General features: G+C 34.1%; 1 protein-coding gene and 1 long non-coding RNA gene across 2 annotated transcripts; both read right to left on the reverse strand.

Annotated features, from left to right (window-relative positions):
- Nucleotides 1–1,840: 1,840 nt before the first annotated feature.
- On the reverse strand, nucleotides 1,841–15,860 carry LOC129898592 (uncharacterized). Its single transcript, XR_008769404.1, has 3 exons — nucleotides 15,402–15,860; nucleotides 14,774–14,887; nucleotides 1,841–2,493 (listed from the first exon to the last, which is right to left on the reverse strand). It is a non-coding gene; the product is annotated as an uncharacterized LOC129898592 (long non-coding RNA).
- A 2,692-nt stretch (nucleotides 15,861–18,552) lies between these two features.
- Nucleotides 18,553–20,990, reverse strand: LOC129899435 (elongation factor 1-alpha-like). Its single transcript, XM_055974403.1, has 3 exons — nucleotides 20,885–20,990; nucleotides 19,721–20,195; nucleotides 18,553–19,640 (listed from the first exon to the last, which is right to left on the reverse strand). Exons 2-3 carry the CDS (start codon nucleotides 20,180–20,182, stop codon nucleotides 18,759–18,761), a joined length of 1,344 nt encoding a protein of 447 aa, XP_055830378.1. The 5' UTR covers nucleotides 20,183–20,195; nucleotides 20,885–20,990; the 3' UTR covers nucleotides 18,553–18,758.
- Nucleotides 20,991–22,728: the final 1,738 nt, after the last annotated feature.

Below are 22,728 nucleotides of genomic sequence, written 5' to 3' on the forward strand. Positions count from 1 at the left end.
GTACATTTGAATGATTACGATATTGTCTTTAGATTTGAACACTGAATGAATAAAACTGTTAGTTTTTAAACATCTAAATATGCATAATTTATTTATTTGTTGATGTTAGTAATTGGCTGTGTTGGTGGTGGCAGCTAAAGAATGTGCGATGGTTGAAGACATGTTGGTAGTAGTTAATGGCGGTGCTAGTTGTGATGGTGGAGGTGGTTGGTAGTAGGGATTGAACTCAGTGGTGGTAGTAGCTTACAGTGATGGCGAAGGTGGCGTCAATGGTGATGGCAGTGGATATAACTATAATGATGGAGATGTTAGGTGTGGTAGCGACTGACAATAGTGGATGACATCGATTGTAGAGGTGGTTGGTGGTGGTTAGGGGTGTGCAAAAATCGAACCGAAAAAATATTATTGGATTATTGCTAGTGGGTTGTTGGGTTAACGAGTTTTTAATGATTTTATAAAAAAAAATTATTGGGTTAATGGTTTGGTTTTGGTTTTTAGTATTGGGTTATTAGGTAAATCTATAACTCATTAAGACAATAGTAATTTACTACTTTATCCTTCATAAATATTAATATTAAATATTAATAATTAACCTAACTAGACACTTTATGTCTATATCACTAGGGGATCTGGCAACTGTTCAAGTTGTCTTGTTGGACTACTTTGGTTTTTGTGTTAGTTTGTAATTGTAGCTTTTGCAAGTTTGTAAACATATGTAATTTGATTAACATAAAAAAATTCATATTATGTTTTGGATGTAACATGTAATTGATGTAGCATTTGTACTACATCTGCTCTTATTGATGCAATTTCTCATTATCTTTCTTGTTTCACTATATCAAAGCATTTACAATTGATTTGCTTGTTTCACTGCATCGCGCCAAATTGTTAGAGAAGAAGAAGTCATATATTTATTTTATGACCATTTTCTTATTGGGTAAACCGAAAATCGAACCGTTAACGACCAAAAATCAATAAATCGATAAAAAATATCTTATTGGGTTGTTATTGGTTTAGCTTATTTAAAAATCAAAAATCGAATCAATAATACATAAAATCTAACCGAACCAATCGATGACACTCCTAGTGGTGGTAACTAGTGGTTGGCAGTGGTAGTGGTGGTTGACAACGATGGTGGTGATTGTGATGACAGAGATGGTTAACGGTGATGATTATAATGGTAGAGTTGGTTGATGTTTGGAGTTAGGGTGTTGATTGCTGAAGAATGTATGGTAATTGATAATGGTGTTGTTGGCAGTTAGAGGAAGTGCTAATTGTTAAAGTGGAGATGGTTAATAGTAGGGATTGACTGCAATGGTGGGAATGATAGATAATGGTAACATTGGCGATGACGACTGCGACAGTGGTGGTGGTGTTGAAAGTGGATATAATTATAATGATGGAGGTGGTTGATGGTGGTGACATATGGTTTGTGACAACGGTGGTTGTGATTACAAAAGTGGTTAATGATGGTATCTTGTGGTTATGGACAGAGTGATTGTGAAAATTATCTGCACAAAAATACCTCGTAATGATGTTAAGACTTGATTCAAAATGTTAATGATTAGGACCTATTCAGACCAAATAAATGCTTTAATGGCTTAAGGTCTGAACCATTCAAATTCTAACCTAGATTTAGACTTTCATTAAGTGCAAACAGAAGAGGTCTAAATCATTCCTCTATCAAGCCTATATAGATGTATAGAGTTTGTATATCATATCCAAGATAGAACATAATTTTCAAAAATGCATCTGCTCATCATTTCGATCTACCATACCAACCATGCTCAACCCCTTATTTCAGATGAAAATTCTCAGACACATAATGTCTATTGTCCTGTCAATTTTATTAGCGCATCCTTCTTGATCATCGACCCGTTTTTGTTTACTCTTGGAAAAGAAGATAAAGTTTTTTTTCTTGATTAAAAAATATGTGGGGAACAATTAACTTTTTAACTGATTAATTAAAGAACACCCTTTAAGAAGGGATGGCTTCTTCCTCAGAAATGAGAGTGACGAAAAACTAAACAGAAAAATCAAAAAGAGGAACTATCTTTCTTCACTAAACATTAACACCAAAAAGGCATCTAGTTTGTGATAAACTAAGTCTTTATTTTCTATTGATTAAAACGAAGACACTTGGAGCAACACTTGTCGGTTTGTGATTTCAATTCACTGCAACAATAAGGTACACAAATTTTATATTGTACCTACATGAGTATTACATTGATATCAGAGCGTGGTTAAGTTGCTTCAATTTCACATTATGTACACTTGAAAATAAGAGTCTGACTCTTTGTTTTCAAAATTTATCGGAAAAATTTTGAAAACGAAATCAGTTTGCAACGATTAATTCGAAATCTGTATGAATGTTTCTTAGAACGAAAGATGAAATTTTTTGTACTCAACTGTTCAAAGTAAAAAGGACTGAATACAGATTCACCGAGAATCGAACCAGCAGCACCCACACCTCTTTTGACCCACGTTCCAGCCCTGCAACACGCAATTAAATCATCTCCAAAGACAACACCACAATTATAACAACACTATGCAACTTTAACAACTTTAACTCGGCTAGAACGACTTTGATTTCGTTTGTTCACAACGTCCAGCATACTTATGCACTTTTTCCTACTTCCAACTTCATTTAACACAAGTAATATACTCCATAACAACATCATTAACTCCAACTCGAAAGGGAGAACCTTACCTTGCCAAAACTCGCCTCGGAAGCTCTCTAACGCGACTGAAATTGTGGTGGCTGCTCGTTACCCTTTTGGTGTTGCTCCAACCAGTAAATTTACGCTATTAAACACCGTTATTTAACAAAAGAATACCTTAAATAATTAATTCACGGAGCAAAGTCAGAGCCTTACCTTCTTCCTCCCTTGGCCGACGCTACTCTCTCTAGTTCCTTAGGGTTTCTTTTCCTTTTCTTTTAAGCTTAAGAAGACTTTGTGATGAATTAGTCATCAAATGATATATATATATGCTATCTCTTAAGAGGTGACACGTGTCCAGCCCTCATTGGTCCAACACACCCATGCAACCCCTCCAAGACTACCACGTGGCAGTGTGAGGTCCACCCCAAGTAGGTGCGTCACCTACTTGTTCCAAGTAGGTGCTACGCCTCTTTTTTCCTCTTCCGTGGGTTCGTAATCTCATCTCACTTTAAGAACCTATGTAATCCTTACTACGTAAGCTCGACATGCTCTCAAGTAACTTAAGTATGTAAGACATCCAAGTTGGTAGCTTACGCAAGTAAGTCGAGTCCCACGACTTGTTATTTGGCCCCCAATTCCTTTCAAATCCTTATAACCCTATTTCCAACCTTCACTCTTATGGCGCATCACATCCTCCCTTCCTTAGAGTTATTTGATAACGTTATGGATAATCTAGGTCACATGACAACATTTAAGAAGCTTACAAAGATGTTCCGAAGTGCAAAAGCACGGGGCATAACAACTATGGAGTCAGTACATATGGAATAAGTATTGTACAAAAAAGCATCATGTCGTTGCTCAAGGTACTGCTATATCACTTGTATGGAGGAAGATGATTGAAATTATAGAAGAAATGGAGCATAATATATGGTGGCAGATCAAGAATGGCAAAGTTAGTTTTTGATTTGACAACTGAACAAAACAATGGGCTTTATACTATCTAGAATAAGGGAGCAATGGAGAAGAAGAGATAGAGGTAAAGGAATTTATCTGTGAAGGGAGATGAAACAATATTAAGCTGAGTCAACATATATCAGAGGACATGGTAAGATATATCGCAGAGAACATTATTCCCACACTAGCAGAAACAGGAAGGGACAAGGTGTGGTGGATGGGAAATTCAAGTGGCACTTTTAGTGTCAAATCAACTTGGGATCTGTTGAGACATAGAAAGAATGAGAGGGAGATCTTCAGATTCATTTGGAATAAGAGAATTCCGTTAAAAATCATTTTTTTCCTGTGGAGAATGTGTAAAGGCGGAATCCCCACAGATGATAACCTACAGAGAATGAGGATCAATTTGGTGTCTAGATATTGGTGTTGTGACAAATATCATCAAGATACTATGAAACATTTATTTCTAACAACTCCCATAGCTATCAAGTTGTGGAAGCATTTTGCTAAATTTATAGGTATGGCAGTGGAAGGAGCTAATCTACATCACATTATGATGATGTGGTGGTACAATCAAGGCCCAAGGAGATATATAGGATGATACTAGCCCTGATTATTTAAATTCTATGGAGAAGATTAAATGCAAGAAAGCATGGTGGGGAGATGTCATTTCAAAGTATGATTTATCAAGTGGTCTAAAGTATATAATTCATGATGAAAAGAAAGTACCCATGGATAAAGATTGCAAGGGAGAATTGGGAAGGTATAATCAAAATCTTAGGGGACTAACAAACCAAGTGAAATAGGAGTTATCAGAGGAGGGAACACTCAAGTGCAATACGGATGGTGTATGCAAAGGAAACCCAGGAAGCAATGCATATGGATTTTGTTTGAGGGATAGCTATGGTGATTTGATATATGCAGAGGAAGATAGTATTGGGCTCACAACCAACACAGAAGCAGAGATGAGAGCCATTCTGGAGGCGCTAAAATGTTGTGTGATGGATCAGATAAACAACATGACGCCTGAATCAGATTCTCTATTAATAGTTAATATCATTAAAGAAGTATGGAAAGTGCCTTGGGAATTAGCTGACTATTTTAAGGGTATACAACAATTAATGAAAGCATCTTGAGGTAACTACTCAGCACATCTACAGAGAAGGTAACAAACTTGCGAACTACAATGCTAACTTAGCCATTAATTCTATTGAAAAAAAGATATTTAGTTTATTCCAGCAAGGACCAACACTTGGAAGGAAAATTATAAACACTGAAAAAGCACAAATCCCTTCGTTAAGACTTAGCGCCAAAAGATTCAAACATGCATAAACAGATGAGCAGGTGTGGTGCATACATGGAGGTGATTTTAAGCAGCATGATTATGTTCATAAAAGGGTGGTATAACATACACATTTTTACAGCTGCTAAAACAAAGATTCTAATCGTGGTTAGCTCACAAAAACACCAATGAAGTGAAAGAGGAGCGGCATCAAATCTAGCTTTAAGTGCAGGAGGAGAGCTTCAAACTCTTGAGGAAATGAGCTTCAAACTCTGAATGGCTACCTTCATGTACTTCATCTTCAGACAAAAATAGTCTTTCTCTTGAAAAGACAAAGAAATGTTAGATTGACACTTGCGGAGGAAGAACTGAAAAGAGGGAACTGAAAAGAGGAAGAAAGATACCTTGGTCCCGTGAATTTTTTTGTGTTAATAATATAAAAGTCAGGATGAGCGGATATAGAGATGGCACCACCCACAGGAGAAGAGAACGAAGAGTAGAGTTACACCGACAGCAAGGCGGAAACATGGCAAAGAAGGGAAAGAGGCATATGTACTGTGGCGATGCATCAAAGGGGAGAAAGAGACACTTATATAGAGAAACTTTTAGGAAAGTGGGCCCGCCCTATATGATTTGTAATTTTGAACTTGGGCCGGATTTTGTGCTTTGTTTATTGGAAAAAAAATACATAAATACACATCTTGTTTTATCATATTTTCTAAAATTCTCTACCATTTGAAAAAATTACAAAAATTTCTACTTTCTCTTATTCTCTGATACATCACTGTACGTGATGTATCGGTCGGATACATCAATTTACGCGATGTATTGAGAAGTCGGATACATCACTTTACGTGATGTATCGATCGGATACATCACTGACGTGGTGTATCGATCGGATACATCACTGACGTGGTGTATCAGGACGTCGAATACATCACTTTACGTGATGTATCCAAAAGTGACAAAAAAGAAGAAATTTCGGGTAATTTTTAAAAGAGTATGAATAAAATATAATTGGGAAGAATCACTATGAGATTTAGATAAAATTTACTTGTTTATTTGTGATTTATAAATAAAATGACTTAACAGCAAAAAAAATTAACCAAAAAAAAAAATCTCCTAACTAATGACTTTTGCATTCAAGAAATAATCAAAAACTAAAAACAATAGTATAATTTCAAAACTCTGATTTTGCCATGCAATATTATTTCAACGAAAATGATAACCAACGTGAAGACAAAGATTCAATAACGGAATTAATTATTGTGTATCTCAATCAATCACAAATTTCTATCTCGGCACTATTTTGTGCCTTACGTGTCATAATTGGCTGAAATAAACTATATACAAAACTTAAAAGTTACAACTTTAAGATATCTCTTTAATCAATAAACATCACAAATATCTTTAGAAGTGAACAACTCTCACATTTTAGTCACGTGAGTTGCACGTGAAGTTTTAAATTTGTTCCTAACACCAACAAAAAAGATACTCTCTCTGTTCCATATTAACTGAATTTCTAGAGCATTTTTCATTGTTCAAAATAGTTGAATTGTTCAAAGTTCAAGAGAAATATTTAAAACTTTTTCCATGATTACCCTTTTCATTAATGAAGTTTTGTAATTTTCTAGGAGTTAAACTACACTACTTACAATGTTATACTCCAATAAAGGATTACTTGTACTTATGATTTCACATTTAATCATTTTTATGAGGTTGATTAAACAAAAGGGTAATAGAGGAAAATATGTTTCAAATTTTGTCATTGAATATTTTTCTTAATATGTGTATTACCTTAGAAATTCAGTTAATATGGAATAGAGGGAGTAATATTTTGATGGCAAGAGAGTGGCGTAACTCAGATCAGTTAAATGCAATTTCAAAAATATGAATCTCATTGTGCACGCCACTTCTAATTTTCTTTAATTTCGATATTCAAAAACATGCATCTGGAGAAAATGTTGGTGCAAGTTAAATAGTTAAATAGTTTTTATTTTTTTCGAATTTTTTATTTATGCGTGAAGATTGATCAATTGCTAATGATAAAAGGAAAGAAAAAATCAATAAATGTGCTTAAAAATCTTCCTGCTAATTTGTCTCATTCCGGGCATAATGTGATTTTAACTTGCATTCAAGAGCTTATTGATGAACTAATTAGGAGCCTATTGGGATTAGCTTGTTTTTAAGTTAAAATAGTTTTTAAGCATTTTTGAACTGGTTGAATAAATTAAAAAAAATACTTATAAGCACTTAGTTTTAATCTAAAATGATAAAAATAAATCAGAAATCATAAGTTAAGATTTCTAACTTGTGAATTTTGACTTATAAATTAGAAGTCATACGTCAATCCAAACAAGCACAAGTTTAAACAATTTTTAGAATAAAGATTGATTTGTAGTTCTTCGTTTACATGAACTTCCCATCCGATTCAAACTGGACTTCCTCCTTTCCATATCTAAATTGGGCTAAACCCAACAATCCTCTTCGAGTCAACCTCGTCGTTTGAAAGGGAAGCTAATATAAGGTTAAAGGTCTGAAATGCAGTAGTTGAAGCTTAAATGGGTCAAAAATTCAAAATAGTCTAAGTTGAGCTGATCGATCAGCTGAATCCTAAGAAAACTATATATGTACTTTCTGATTTTAGAAGATTAAAGTGGATTAGAATTATTTTGTCCATTTCATTTTTTACATATCTTACCCTTGACAACATTTCGTTCATTTGGGTTCTCTACAATTTTTTCACTAGCCAATTTCTTAGAAAAAGACCATTTGGTCCCTACAGTTCTTTTATGGCTTGATTTTCTTCCACTTTCTTTTGTTCTACCCCTCTTTTCTCCTTTTTTTCCCTTTGGGCTTCATTTTTTAAAATCTTCGATATTCATCCTAACATGATCATGCAAATTAGCCATAAGATCAATCAAGACCCTAACTTTAGCACAACTTATCTAATTTTATTAATGATAGCCATATCCAAATGAAGAGTAGTTGATTGATGTTAGTAGTTCACTGTTTGATGTTGATGGTTGAAGAATGTGTGGTGGTTGACGATGTGTTGGTGGTCATGGCGACAATGCTAGTTGTGATGATAAAAGTGATTGGTGGTTGATGAAGGTAATAGTGGCTGACGACGGTAATGGTGGTAGACAATGATAGTGGTGGTGATGGCTGATGATTGTGGATAGAGCGGCGGTGAATATTATTCACACAAGAATACCTCTGTGACACCCCGGAAAATTTTTCGCAAAAACTCAAATATTTCTTTACGTGTGGGTAGACTAGGACCGGAGGACTTGTAATTCTACACATGATTTAGGATTAATTCCTAAGTATTTTAAGTGTGTTAGATGTGTTTAGGGGTCATAAGGGATCTCTAACACCAAGTCGAGTCCAAAGAACTTCAATCGATAAAGTTTTCGGACGAGTTAGTATAAGGGTCAAATTCAAACAACCATATCTCCTAGGATATAAAGAACTGGGTGGCCCACGACATATCAAATTAAAGGTCTTTGAGTCTTCTTTCCAAAGCCACCAAGATTGCAATTTTTGGACTTTGGAGTCAAAAGTTATGGCCATTTTTCTACAGACTAGTACTGCAGGAATTTCAAGCCTGGCGAAATTTGGGCTTGGCGCTCCAGTGGCGCCCCACGCCACTATAGCGCCAGAAAACAGCCTCAGTAGTTTGGGGCTTGGCGCGATGCACCACTAGTAGATGTTCAGGGTTTTAAGCCTATTTTGGCTTGGCGCTGCAGTGGCGCGACGCGCCACTATAGCGCTAGGAAGACTTTTGCCCAAATTTCTAGATTTTTGGAAGAGGGGCAACTTGGACTTTTTCCAAATTATATATACACCATCCTTGAGCATTTTGGACCATTATTTTCAGCTTCTCTCTCTCTCTAAAAAAGCCCTAGAAATTTTCCCTCTCTTCTTCCTCTTCTTCTTCAAATCCTTCTCCAACAAAGATTGCCTACAAGAGTTTCAAGGATTCAAGCCTTCCATTGAAGACCTAACATCAAAGTTTCTTCAAGTCTTCAAACAAGGTATGTAAGGCTAACCTAAAATATGGATTTAGTTCTTCCATATGCCCATAGATGTGTTGGATAGGAGTTGTGAAAGAGTTGAACCTTCAAAGAAGGTTTTCTTGAAAGTTTTCCTAAATTATAGAATGTTTTTAGGTACTATTAGTTGATTGATATTTTTAATGACTTGAGTTACTAAATAGTTATCTTTTATATTATTGATTTCAAATGTACCTTTGTATATAGATTTATAGATGTTGACGATATTCTTGAGTTGAGTTTTGTTGAGAGTATGGATTCATGTTTCATTCACATGAACCCAAGATGAGATTTCTTTGGTCATAATTTGTCTTGAGTTGAGATGGATGGTTTTGTGTATATGTGTATTGATTGGAATGAAAAGAATGAATTGGATAGTTAAGAATGTCCTTTTGCTTCTATAAATTGAACATAGGACTAAAATAAGAATTTTGGAGTAGATGTCTGATGATGATGATAAGGTGATGATGATGTTTGATGATGATGTGAATAATGGTATTTGACGATGTGGTGTGATGAAGTGGATTGGAGTCTAATGTGATTTTGTGGTATGTGACGTGCATAAATTGAGTTGATTGGAGTCTTACGAATATTTTGAAAATAAATAATCTTTTGAGAAAGAGTTTTAAATAAATGTTTTGTGAACATTTTTGCATAAATTATTTACACACTATTTTGAGTTTTAAAGGATTATTATTTTCATCTACGATTTAAAAAGAGTTTAAGCATGATTTGAGTTTGAGAAGTCATTTTAAATATTTTTGAACATGAGTATTTGGAGTATAAATGAGTTGAGCATTATTTTCCTTTAAAATGTAAATTTTGAGATTTATATAGATTTTTAAAGAGAAGAGTTTGATGATTGGAGATGAGTCGATTTGAAAGAGGGTCCAATGAGGCCAGATTTGTTTGAGTTTTGAAGAGAGTCCAATGAGACTAAATGAGTTGATTTGAAAGAGTCCGATGAGGCTAAATGAGTATTTTAAATATTTTACTCACTTAATAGCTATGCGTGTATTGAGTCTTGGGAGGAGTATTGAGCACCGAATTGGGTAAGAGTATAGTCCATACTCGAATCCCATAAACTACGCCGCCAACATAGGAAGGGATTGTACCGTGTCGGATGTTTCCCTATTTTATTATCCTGAAATGATAGGACTTGATTGATTGACGGATCCATGATTGGTTTGAACTGTTCATACCTTGGCAAGTATGAGCGGACGGAGCAACGGCGTGACTCGTTGTGCATCACCTATATATAGGTGGTGGGATTATTGTCGGTTAGAGAAACTCCCAAATTGAGTGGTTTGTGCATGATATGATTGGTTTGATTGAGATTGGTTGATGATTGAGTTGGATTGAAAAACATTGCATAATTTAATTTGCATATTTATTGAGTTGAGTCCTTTGAGTTGATTGTTGAGTTGATTTTATATGATTGGATTGGATTGAATCGTATATGACCGGATTGAACCGATTGTATACGATTGGATTGAATCGGAGGATATACGATTTGATTGAACTATATTGTGTATGATTGGATTGGATGGTATGATGTGTGATTGGTCTTGGTCTACAAATGTATTCTTACTTTAGACTTATGACGCCTTATTTGAGTCTCTCTTATCTTTCGGATTTGAGATATTTGGACCGATGATATTCTTCCTTGAGGTATGTTTTATTCTGCCATATTACATACTCGTACATTCCATGTACTGACGTCCATCTGGACCTGCATCGTTTCATGATGCAGAGACAGGTTTAGGAGATCGTCAATATGAGCATCATCGAGGATCTATACACACTCAGCATATTGGTGAGTCCTTCCCTACATTCGGAGGACACCGCTTATAACATTATTGCATCGAGTTAGCCTTTTTTATTTTGGTTTGAGGTAGCCATGAACATGTCATTGGCACCAAATAGATAGTAGTGATAGAGGCTTCATAGACTAGATAGTGATGGGTCGATTGAGTATTTTCCGTTCTTGAATTATTTTTGTCAAACTATTTTAAATGACAAAGATCGGAGTTTGATTTGTTGGCTCATGGCCTTTCTTTCTTGAGTTAGATCGTTGATTTGGATTGCTCGCCAAATTATTTCTTTATTTTTAAATCTTCCGCTGATTGAATGAATGAACGGATATGTGATCAGGCTATGTGGTTCGCTTGGGAGCCAGAAATGGTTTCTGAGTGCCGGTTACGTCTAGGATACCCTCCCGGGGCGTGACAACCTCATAATGATCATTAGACTTTGTTCAAGATTTTAATGATTAAGACATATTTAGACCATGTTGTCGATAAGGTATGGAGAGAACTTCTTGTTTATTGCTCAAAGATTAAAATGATACAAATACATGACGAGTACTAACTAATTATGGTAAATAGATAATCAAATCCCTACTAATAAGCTACAACAACAACAACCCAATGAAATCCCACAACGTGAGGTCTGAGAAGGGTAAAGTGTACGCAGACCTTACTCCTAACAAGGTAGGACGGCTGTTTTCAAGAGACCCTCGGCTCAAAAGAAGCATAAAAGGAGGTCAGACACGGCTAAGAAGTTCAAAGCGTTATGGGAAAACAAATAACGAATAACGTAAATAATAAGCTAGACTACCATATATACAATATTGCACAGTTGTAATGACATGATTCTGTAATACTCCACCTCAAGCTGGAGCATAGATAATAATCATGCCTAGCTTGTGACAACAGTAATCAGCTCGAGTTCCATTCAACTCTTTGGTGAACAAATCAGCTAGTTTCTCTCTTGTCTTTACGTACCCAATGAAAATCAGTTTTTCCTGAATCTTCTCACGAATAAAATGACATTCCACCTCATGATATATCGGATTTGAGGCAATATGAAGAGCAGCTTGATCATCACACCAGAGCTTTGCTGGTGTATGATGCTTTATTCCAATTTCTGTTAACAGATGATATATCCACATAATCTCACATGTAGACTGTGACATAGCTCTGTATTCGGATTTTGTATTGGATCGAGATACAACACTTTGCTTTTTACTCCTTCATGAAACTAGGTTCCCTCCAACAAAGACTCAATAGTCTGTAGTTGATCTCCCATCAATTTTGGATTCAACATAGCCCGCATCTGCAAAACACTCAATACAAGTATGACCTTGATTGCCATACAATATGCCAAGTCTAGGGGCTCCTTTCAAGTAACATAGAATCTGTTCCAAAGCTTTCCAATGTTTGGTCGTGGGTGCAGACATGAATTGGCTAATAACAACACTTACCGCAAAAGAAATATCAGGATGAGTGACAGTAAGGTAGTTTAACTTCCCAACTAACCGTCTATATTTCTCTAGATCATCAAAAAAATTAGCATCATCTAGCATAAGATGCACATTGGGAACCATTGGAGTACTGCAAGGTTTGGCTGTCAACTTTCTAGTGTCTACAAGAAGGTCAAGAATATACTGCTGTCAACTTTCTAGTGTCTACAAGAAGGTCAAGAATATACTTTCTCTGAGACAGAAAAATTCTCTTCTTACTTCTATTTACTTCTACTACTAAAATGTATCTCAACAGGCCCAAATTCTTCATTTGAAATCTGATATGTAGGAAAGACTTGAAGGAAGAAATCCCCGCATAATTTCTTCATGTCATGACAATGTCATCAACATATACAACTAGGAGAATAGATTCAACTGTTGATTGCCGGTAAAAGAGTGAATGATCACATTTGCTTATTTTCAACCTAAAATCTTGAACTACCTCACTGAACTTTCCAAACCAAGCCTATGGACTTTGCTTCAAGTTATACAAAGACTTCTTCAAATGACAAACTTTCTCATACTCCCCCTGAGTACAAAATTGGGTGGTTGCTCCATATACACTTCCTCTTGCAAATCGCAATGAAGGAATGCATTCTTGATATCTAACTGATGCAAAGGCCAATTCTCAAAAGCAGCTAGAGAAATGAACAAACGAACAGAAATGAGTTTGACGACTGGAGAGAAAGTGTCTGAATAATCTACCCTATATCTATGAGAATATCCTTTAGACATAAGTCTGGCCTCAAATCTTGCTACATAATCATCAGAATTGACTTTAACTGTGAAGACCCACTTACATCCCACTAGTTTCTTTCCTTTCGGTAAATCCATCAAATCTCATGTGTGATTTTTCTCTAAGGCATGTATTCATCAAGCATTGCATCAGACCATCCAGGATGGTTTAAAGCCTCATTCACTGTATAGGGTACATCGATAGAGTCTAGAGAAGTAATTAAAAATCTAGACATAGATGATAAGCAGCCATAGAAAACAAAATTAGCAATAGAATATGTGAATTTGCAAGTGCCTGTTCCTTTGCAAAGAGCAATAGGGAGGTCAAGATTTTCTAAAGGATTAGGTGACTGAACTGGTGTATGATAAGTATCATCAGTCTCTCACCTCCTTGAGTAGACTTGAACAATAGGCGGTCTTGCTACCACAGCTGGAGCAGGTACTTAAGGTACAATAGTTGGGTGGTGATTTTTCACCATCAGATTGTCTTGTCAAAAAACGATTGACTTGATAAGCTAACCGCTCATCTTACCCCCCTCCCCCCGACTTGTAGAATTAGGAGGTGCATAGAATAATAGTGTTGTCTCTGAAAATACGACATCAGTTGACATAAGATATTTGCCAAGTTTAGTAGAATAACACTGATACCCTTTCTAAAGGCGAGAATAGCCTAGTAAAACATGTTTCAATATCTTAGGATCTAAATTAGTATTAGATGGTCGAACATCTCAAACATAACATATGCTTCTAAACACCTTAGGTTCCACTAGAAATAGTGGCTTATTAGAAAGAAAAAAAAGAACATTGTAATGTGTATTACCAACAAGCACAGTAGATAGCATGAGATTAATTAGAAAGCAAGTTTTAGAGACTGTATTTGCCTAAAATTATTTAGGAACCTTCGGCTGGAATAAAAGTGTCCGAGCAGTCTAGAGTAGATATCTATTCTTCCTCTCAGCAGTCCCATTTTGAGAGGGTGTATTAATGTATGAAGACTGGTGGAGAATACCATGTTGTCTCATATATGACTGAAACAACTCTGACATATATTCTTTAGAGTTGTCACTTCTTAGAGTATGAACCGGAGCATTGAATTGAGTTTTAACTTTAGCACAAAAGGCGCAAAAGTGAGTAAAAACTTCAGAGCCACTCTTCATAAAATAAATCCAAGTCATCCGAAAGAAATCATCCACAAAAGTGACAAAATACTTATGTCCAGTTTTGAAAATGACTGGACATAATCCCCAAACATCATAATGAACTAACTCAAAAGCCGACTCAACCCGCTTATTAACCCTTGGACCTACTAAGTTGCGATAATATTTTGCAAATCGACATGACTCATATTCCAGTGAAGAAATATTTTGAAATTGAGGACAAAGCTTATTTAACAGAGGTACAAAGGGATGTCTCAATCGACAATGTTCTTCAAATAGAGACACGACACTTGAGCAAGCCACTGACTAAGACACCCATTCATCAAGGATGTAGAGATCATCAGATACATGTCTTTTACTAATAACCTCATTTATTGTAAGATCACGAAACAAACAATGATCGGGAAAGAAAGATATGTAGCAATTAAGGTCTCTAATGACTTTGCTAACAGAAATCAAATTAAAGTCCAACTTTGGTAGATTTAATAAAGACGTCAGGGTAATAGATGAGGTTGGTTTAACAATCTCATATCCAACATTGTTGCAAGAGTATCCATTAGCTACAGTAATCAGAGAGTGTGCTTTATATGATTGAAAGCTAGAAAATACATTACGAGTACCTGTCATGTGATTTGTTGCACTTGAATCAATCACCCATTTATTTGAAGACGTGATAAGACATGTCTTATCTGACTCCGTAAAACATTAACTGAAGTAGATTCCTTCACTGAGTTCTGATATTGAGAGAATTTAGCAAATTCTTCCGCCGAAATCAAAATCATTTTATCATTTAATGGACTAGAAGCAGTCATTTTTTCAAACTCACTAAATCAAATCAGAATAATAGAGAACTTGCCAAAGCTCTGCACCAAAATGTTATCCCAACAGTTATGTCCATACCAACAAGTCCAATTGTTTAATTCAACTCAAAAAGAGCTCCACTCACATATAAAGGTCTTAACAGTGAAGTAATCAACTCCCAACTAAAGAGTTCAATTCAAATAGACATAAACCATTGAAAGGGATACCCAACAAAATTTAAGATACAAAACAAATAGATTGAAACATCAGTTGTTCAGGAGATGGTCCAGAAACTAAAATATGAAATGCCCAAATGTGAAACCAATTGAACAGTGGAGAGTAAAATTCGAACAATAGCAAGAGAATTCAAACAACTTTGTGCCTCAAAACAAATCAAAGCAGCGAACAAAGAAATTCGAACTCAAATATGATCAGAAATCGGAGAACCTGATTGTTGATGCTTATTCTTCAAAACTTGGTCCAATGATTAGAAGACTGCCATAAGTCAGTCGGAAATTACAAGGCGATGCCAAATCAAAAATCCAAATCACGATTGGTCCACACTCGCGCCTCCACATGTGGCTCTAACTCAAAAGTCTCTGGTGGTGAAGCCGGCACTAGAAACCCACTTGCGTCTCCTCCGGCCACCAGATTTTTGGGTAATGACGGATCAAAGGGAGATGATTCTCCCTGGAAGGATGGTGAAAATTATATTTTAAGTCACAAGAATAAAAAATAAGGCGGTGGCTAATTCCGACAATAACCAGCCGTGAAGTTCGACATACCACCTTTTCAAATCCGACAAGGCTCTGATCCCATGTTGTCGATAAGGTATGGAAAGAATTTATTTTTTATTGCTCAAAGATTACAATGATATAAATACATGAAGAGTACTAACTAACTATGGTAACTAGATAATCAAATCCCTATAAATAAGCTAGACTATCATATATACAATATTGCACAATTATAATGATATGATTTTGTAATAGACCAGATAAATGTTTAAATTTTAATGAAAACAAATGCAGTTGTTCATATTCAGACCTTTATTAAGTGCAAATAAATAAGGCCTCAATTCAACCCGAGAAGACTTAGATTGTGCTTCTTTGGCTTCATAATGTGTCACCATTTGATTGGTGAGAGGGCGTCATATAGATTGACGAGTTGGATTTGTTGGGGCTGATTTGAGATATCGGGTTTGGGCTTATTTTTGGTTGAAAATGACAGGCCATTTTTGTCTGAATTTTGGGAAAAGACTTGGGGCATTAATTGTGAATTAAAATTGAGCAAACACAAATCCACTAGTTTAGTACTTAATTATGTGTCTTCACTTTAGTTTTTTGAAATTATCTTTTGTACCATATTTACTTTGGCAGATACATGTAATTTGTTCCAGCTACATTGAATCCAAGCGTGATTCACATGTATTTGAGATAGATTAACTCTATCGCTTGCTTCTCTCCTTTCTCTCTCACCTCTCTCTCTGTCTTACTCGCCTCTCTCCCAATGTATCTCTATTTCAGAATGAATCTGAAATGTATTTGGGATATATCTGGTGTGATTCGCATGTATTTAGGATACACTGACTCTCTCGCTCGCCTCTCTCCTCTCTCGCTCCCTCTCTTCCCATGTATATGTTTTTCAGAATGCATCTAGTATCAAAGAAACATATATCTAATATATTTGATACATGTATCTGACTTGAAATATGAAGAAGTGGTGTATCTTAATTGAAATCTGGTATGATATTATTAATTAGTGAGACAATATGTAATAATTTCAAACTATAAAGTAGATTAATATATATGGTAGGAATGTTTGTGTAACTAAGTAATTTTTCTATTAAAATTGGCCCAAAACCATGCTTTGGACTTCAAATTAGTTTAAATATTAAGGAAAAATCACACTATATATCTAAATAAGACTTTATATTACCTAACATAATAAAACTTTTACTTTTTTTAAAAAGGGAAACTTACATAAATGTACTATATTAAGAAAATATTTAATATTTATAGCAATAATATTTTTTGCTCACTGAACACTTATAATATATGTATAATACAGTTTTAATACATATTATCAAAAAATAATTTATAAAACACATATAATACAAGTTTTATTCATGGATAATATATTTATCATACAATTTAATACACTTCTAAAATATTGTGTCGATTTCTTATCAAACAAGCATAATATATTTTAAAACACTTATAATACATTTAAATTGCATGCATAATTCATTTTTAATACATGACAGATTTATCATAATATTGATATGTATTGCTATAGATAGTAATAAATAAAAAGTATCGCTAAAACCAATAATTATTTATTAAAAAATGTTCACTCAAGTAATTTTTTGTCTAAAAAAATATAGCTAATTTGGGAAAAAGGACCCAATTAGTTCATCACTGCCACATTTCTTCGATAGAATTGTTCTGATCTATCAATGCTTCTAGTCGCCTTTAGGAACATGCCGAATTCAGATGCTCATATCTGTTTTTGGCTATGGATTTATGCTTTCTATTAATAAGGAAAAAAGGTCAAGAATACTCCTAATATATTGAAAATGACTCAAAAATATCTTTTTTTCTCCTTTTGGTCTAAAAATATCATCCACCTTTGCTTTTGGTTCAAAAATACCCCTTCTTTTATCTTTTGGTCTAAAAATACTCTAAACTCAAATTTAATTGAATGGAATTGTTTTACTAATTAGTTAATTCTTCTATTTGTTCTAAAAGACAATTTTTTATTTATTCAAATTCTTAATATTAGCTCATCCCAAAATATTTAAGCCTAACGTAAAATAAAATAAAAAATTTATTGTGTAAAACTAAAGAATAAAATTCTTATTCTTACTATTAAAATAACACAAATAAATTCTTAAAATTTTTACTCTTAATTTTTACACAATAAATTCTTTATTTTATTTTACGTTTATACACTATTAATTTATGTTTTAAGTTTTGGAATAATTTTTAATTTATTTGAATTGATTTTTTTAATATATTCAAATGATCGTGTTAAAATTTAATTATACCAATATTTAATATTTTATTTGATTTAAATTTTAATAATAATAATAATAATAATAAAATTCTTTATTTTATTTTACATTAGATTTAAATATTTAAATTTAAATATTTTGAGATAAACTAATATTATGAATTTGAAAAAATAAAAAATTGTCTTTTAGAACAAATAAAAGAATTAACTAACTAGTAAAAAAATTCAATTCAATTAAGTTTGGATTAAGAGTAATTTTAGACCAAAAAGTGAAGAGAGGTATCTTTGAACCAAAAACAAAAATAAACGATATTTTTAGACCAAAAGGTGAAAAGATAGTATTTTTAAAGCATTTTAAATAGTAGATTAGTAGCATTCTTGACACTTTTCCCTATTAATAATAAAAGAAACAGTCGGAGTCTCCTTTCTTGCCGCCACCACCACAAAGAATGTTCCCCATGTGACGTTTTTAAATCCAAAAGAAGGCAATGAGTAGAAAACTGTCTCAATTTTAGGTTAACAAAAACAGCAAAAATCCTGAGCCACCGTGGAAAACAAACCAAGGCACCTCAACAAAAGCAAATGAAAACGGACTCAAAATCATGCTTGCCACCGCCTGTCAAGTACCCAGTTCTGAGAATAGTTAATTGACATACAAGGCAGAGAACTAGGACCTAATAAGCAAATCAAAGACCAAACTAAAGCAGAACTAAATAAAACATAGTCTAGATAGCACACTCGATGATAATAGATAGCATTGGAAACACCAGCAACATTACAATGCACTGTTCACTTCTTCTTCTGGGCAGCCTTTGTGACCTTGGCACCAGTTGGGTCCTTCTTGTCAACATTCTTGACAACACCGACAGCAACAGTTTGCCTCATGTCTCTCACAGCAAAACGGCCCAATGGGGGGTACTCAGCAAAGGTCTCAACAACCATGGGCTTGGTCGGAATCATCTTAACCATACCAGCATCACCATTCTTCAAGAACTTAGGCTCCTTCTCGAGTTCCTTACCCGAACGCCTGTCAATCTTGGTCAAGATCTCGGCGAACTTGACAGCAATGTGGGAAGTGTGGCAGTCGAGCACTGGTGCATATCCATTTCCAATCTGCCCAGGATGGTTCATGATGATGACCTGGGCGGTGAAGCTGGCTGCCCCCTTGGCTGGGTCATCCTTGGAGTTTGAGGCAACATAACCACGCTTAAGATCCTTAACAGCAACATTCTTAACGTTGAACCCAACATTGTCACCAGGGAGTGCCTCCTGGAGAGCTTCGTGGTGCATCTCTACAGACTTAACTTCAGTTGTCAAACCAGTAGGGCCAAAGGTCACAACCATACCAGGCTTGATTACACCAGTCTCTACACGACCAACAGGAACTGTTCCAATACCACCAATCTTGTAAACATCCTGAAGTGGAAGACGGAGGGGTTTGTCTGATGGCCTCTTTGGCTCATTGATCTGGTCAAGAGCATCAAGGAGAGTTGGGCCCTTGTACCAGTCGAGGTTGGTAGACCTCTCAATCATGTTATCTCCTTCAAATCCAGAGATGGGAACGAAGGGGATCTTGTCAGGGTTGTAACCGACCTTCTTGAGGTAGGAAGAAACTTCCTTCACAATTTCATCGTACCTAGCCTTGGAGTACTTGGGGGTAGTAGCATCCATCTGTGAAAAGATAACAGAATTACCATGACACATATCCTGCTTAAAACAACAATTAATTCTGTCTATCAATAAAAGCAAACCTTGTTACAGCAGCAAATCATTTGCTTGACACCAAGGGTGAAAGCAAGCAACGCATGTTCACGGGTCTGACCATCTTTAGAGATACCAGCTTCGAAACCACCAGTGGTGGAGTCAATAATCAGGACAGCACAGTCAGCCTGTGAGGTACCAGTGATCATGTTCTTGATGAAATCCCTGTGTCCAGGGGCATCAATCACAGTGCAGTAGTACTTAGTGGTCTCAAACTTCCACAAAGCAATATCAATGGTGATACCACGCTCACGCTCGGCCTTAAGCTTGTCAAGCACCCAGGCATATTTGAATGACCTCTTGTTCATCTCAGCAGCTTCCTTCTCGAACCTCTCAATAACACGCTTGTCAATACCACCAAGCTTATAGATCAAATGTCCAGTGGTAGTCGACTTCCCAGAGTCGACATGGCCAATGACCACAATACTGATGTGAATCTTCTCCTTACCCATGATGCCTTAGAAACTGAAGATCATCCAAATAGCAGAAAACCAAGAATTATTTTTTTGACAATCATGGAAACCAAAAATAATTTCTACAAAGTAACAAATATTAAGCAGTAATGGTTCTCTTTGATACTGAGTAATGAGAAACTTAGATCTAACATAGAAGATAAAACATACTAGACCAGTAATATGTAAATTTTGCCATCAAGGAATTGACTAAGGTACGTGTGGATAGGGTACAAGAAAATCATTCAAATTTTTGCATTTTAAAATAGTATTTTGAAAAATTCTGAGTATGTATTGTTGATAGAAGTGATATAGAGCAACAGTTGTGTAGTTTCCATGACGAAAACATTATTGACTGTCTATAACAACCAATTAGTTTCTTGACCAACTCACGACACATTTCTCCATCACAACAAAAATCTATAGAAAATTCACCAAAAAAAAATATTCAAAACATACAAATAGTAGTATATTTATTATTCAATTGATTTCCAAGTGCTGATATAAAAAGGATCCATAACAAGGAAATAAACATCAACAGATCTGGTGAAAACCAAATTAACCAAGGAAAAATGCTTAAATCGATTTTACATTCACACAACATCCAATTCAAATCTAATTTATAAAAAAAAAAAACAATACTTATAATTCAGATATAAAATCACAGCGAAAATACGCAAAGAAGAAATGTATAGATCGAACCTTTTGAAGAGGAAGAACTGGCCGCGCAAAACAAATAAGCGAAGCCGTAGGGTTTGAGAAATGTAGAGTGTGATACTCTTTATAGCCCAGGAAGCAATGCTCCAGTAGGGCTCTTTCGGCATCCACTGCATACATTTACTTAAATGTCCTTGTGTTTTCTCCAATTACAAGGACGTTTAGGTTTGTACAAGGGCAATAATTGTAAATCCCCAAATTAGTTTAGAAAATGGAGATTTTGTTATAAATCCATTCAATTGTGGATCTATTTAGAGTCTGTTTGAAAAGCAATCTGATAATTAAAATTTGTGTAATTATTAATTGTAAATCCCCAAATTAGCTTAGAAAATGGAGATTTTGTTATAAATCCATTCAATTGTGGATCTATTTAGAATATGTTTGGAAAGCAACCTGATAATTAGAATTTGTGTAATTATTAGTATAGTAATTATCAGTTTAGTAATTACATAATTTAGTAATTATAATGACATGTTTGTTAGTGTAATTATAAATGTATTATTTCGTTGCACAAGTTATATTACATTTAAAAAATAAAAGTTAATTATCTAAGCTTAAAATTTATATTAGACAAATAAGGGCTTTTATAAATGATATTAAATTAAATATTTAAGATACATATAGTCTTTTGAAAATATATTAATTAATAATACATTTTTACTAATATTATAAAAATAATTGATATATTTTTTAAATTAATATATTTTAATTAAATTATTATAAAAACTTAAAATATAAGATTTCTTTGAACATTATGAAATGCATATTTGATACAAATATTAATATTATAAATATAATGTCATAAAATTATTAAAATATTTGACAAAAAGATAATTTATCAAGTCTAACTAAAAAATAAATGGCTTGCAATGTGAAATATCAAGTCAATAATACTAAAATAAATAAAACTGAAAATATAATATAAGTTCTAAATTTCAAAATAATATTTTTAACATAATACTACTTTTATGTCAAATTTCAAAGTACATAAATATGATTTAAAAGAAAAGAAAAACGTAAGTGTACAATTTTGTTCAACAATGACTTCTACTTTAATTTAAATATTAGAATATGAACAAAATTATGCTAATAAAAAATAAACATAGAATTAAGAAAGGGTAATACGAAAAATTGCTTGGAATCACATGAACTAAAGATTGAGAATAAAAAGGAAATGAAATATAAAAAATAAAAAATAAAAAATATATTTTTAGAAAATATTAGAATAATAGAAATAATAAGAATTTAAAAATAGTAATAAAAAATAAATTAAAACGAAAGAAATACAAATAGAAATATTAGGAAGAAATTAAAAAGTAATTAGCTTGTAATTACAACAATTCACAGCCCCCTCCCCCCCCCTCCCGAGAATTGGAGAGTGTAATTACCCCTATCAATTACACCCAATTACCTACTGACCAAGTAATTACATGGTAAACCAAACATTATCAGAAAGTGTAATTACACCAAATTCAATTACCAAGGTGACTTTCCAAACAGGCCCTTATTGTATTACTTAAATATATTGTACTAAAGTATTTGTCAAAAATTGAAAATGGATGGCTTGTATATTCACTAAGACTCTCTACATTCTACTATCAATATTATTTTGTTTTTGTTTCTTGTTTAGTATTCTTATATTTTTCTATTCTTTTATAACATGTTATTAGCACAAATCTCTAACCAACTGAGATATGCTTAAATCAGAATTATCTTTTTTCTTAAAAGTTAATCAAATTTCTTTTCGATTCAGTATTCATCATGTCGAATTTTTTAAAGCTTAAATTTGTGGCACTTAACATTTTTGAAAAAAATTATTTGTCACAGGT

This window comes from Solanum dulcamara, chromosome 8 (assembly GCF_947179165.1).
Source record: "Solanum dulcamara chromosome 8, daSolDulc1.2, whole genome shotgun sequence".
In the NCBI taxonomy this organism is placed as follows: domain Eukaryota; kingdom Viridiplantae; phylum Streptophyta; class Magnoliopsida; order Solanales; family Solanaceae; genus Solanum; species Solanum dulcamara.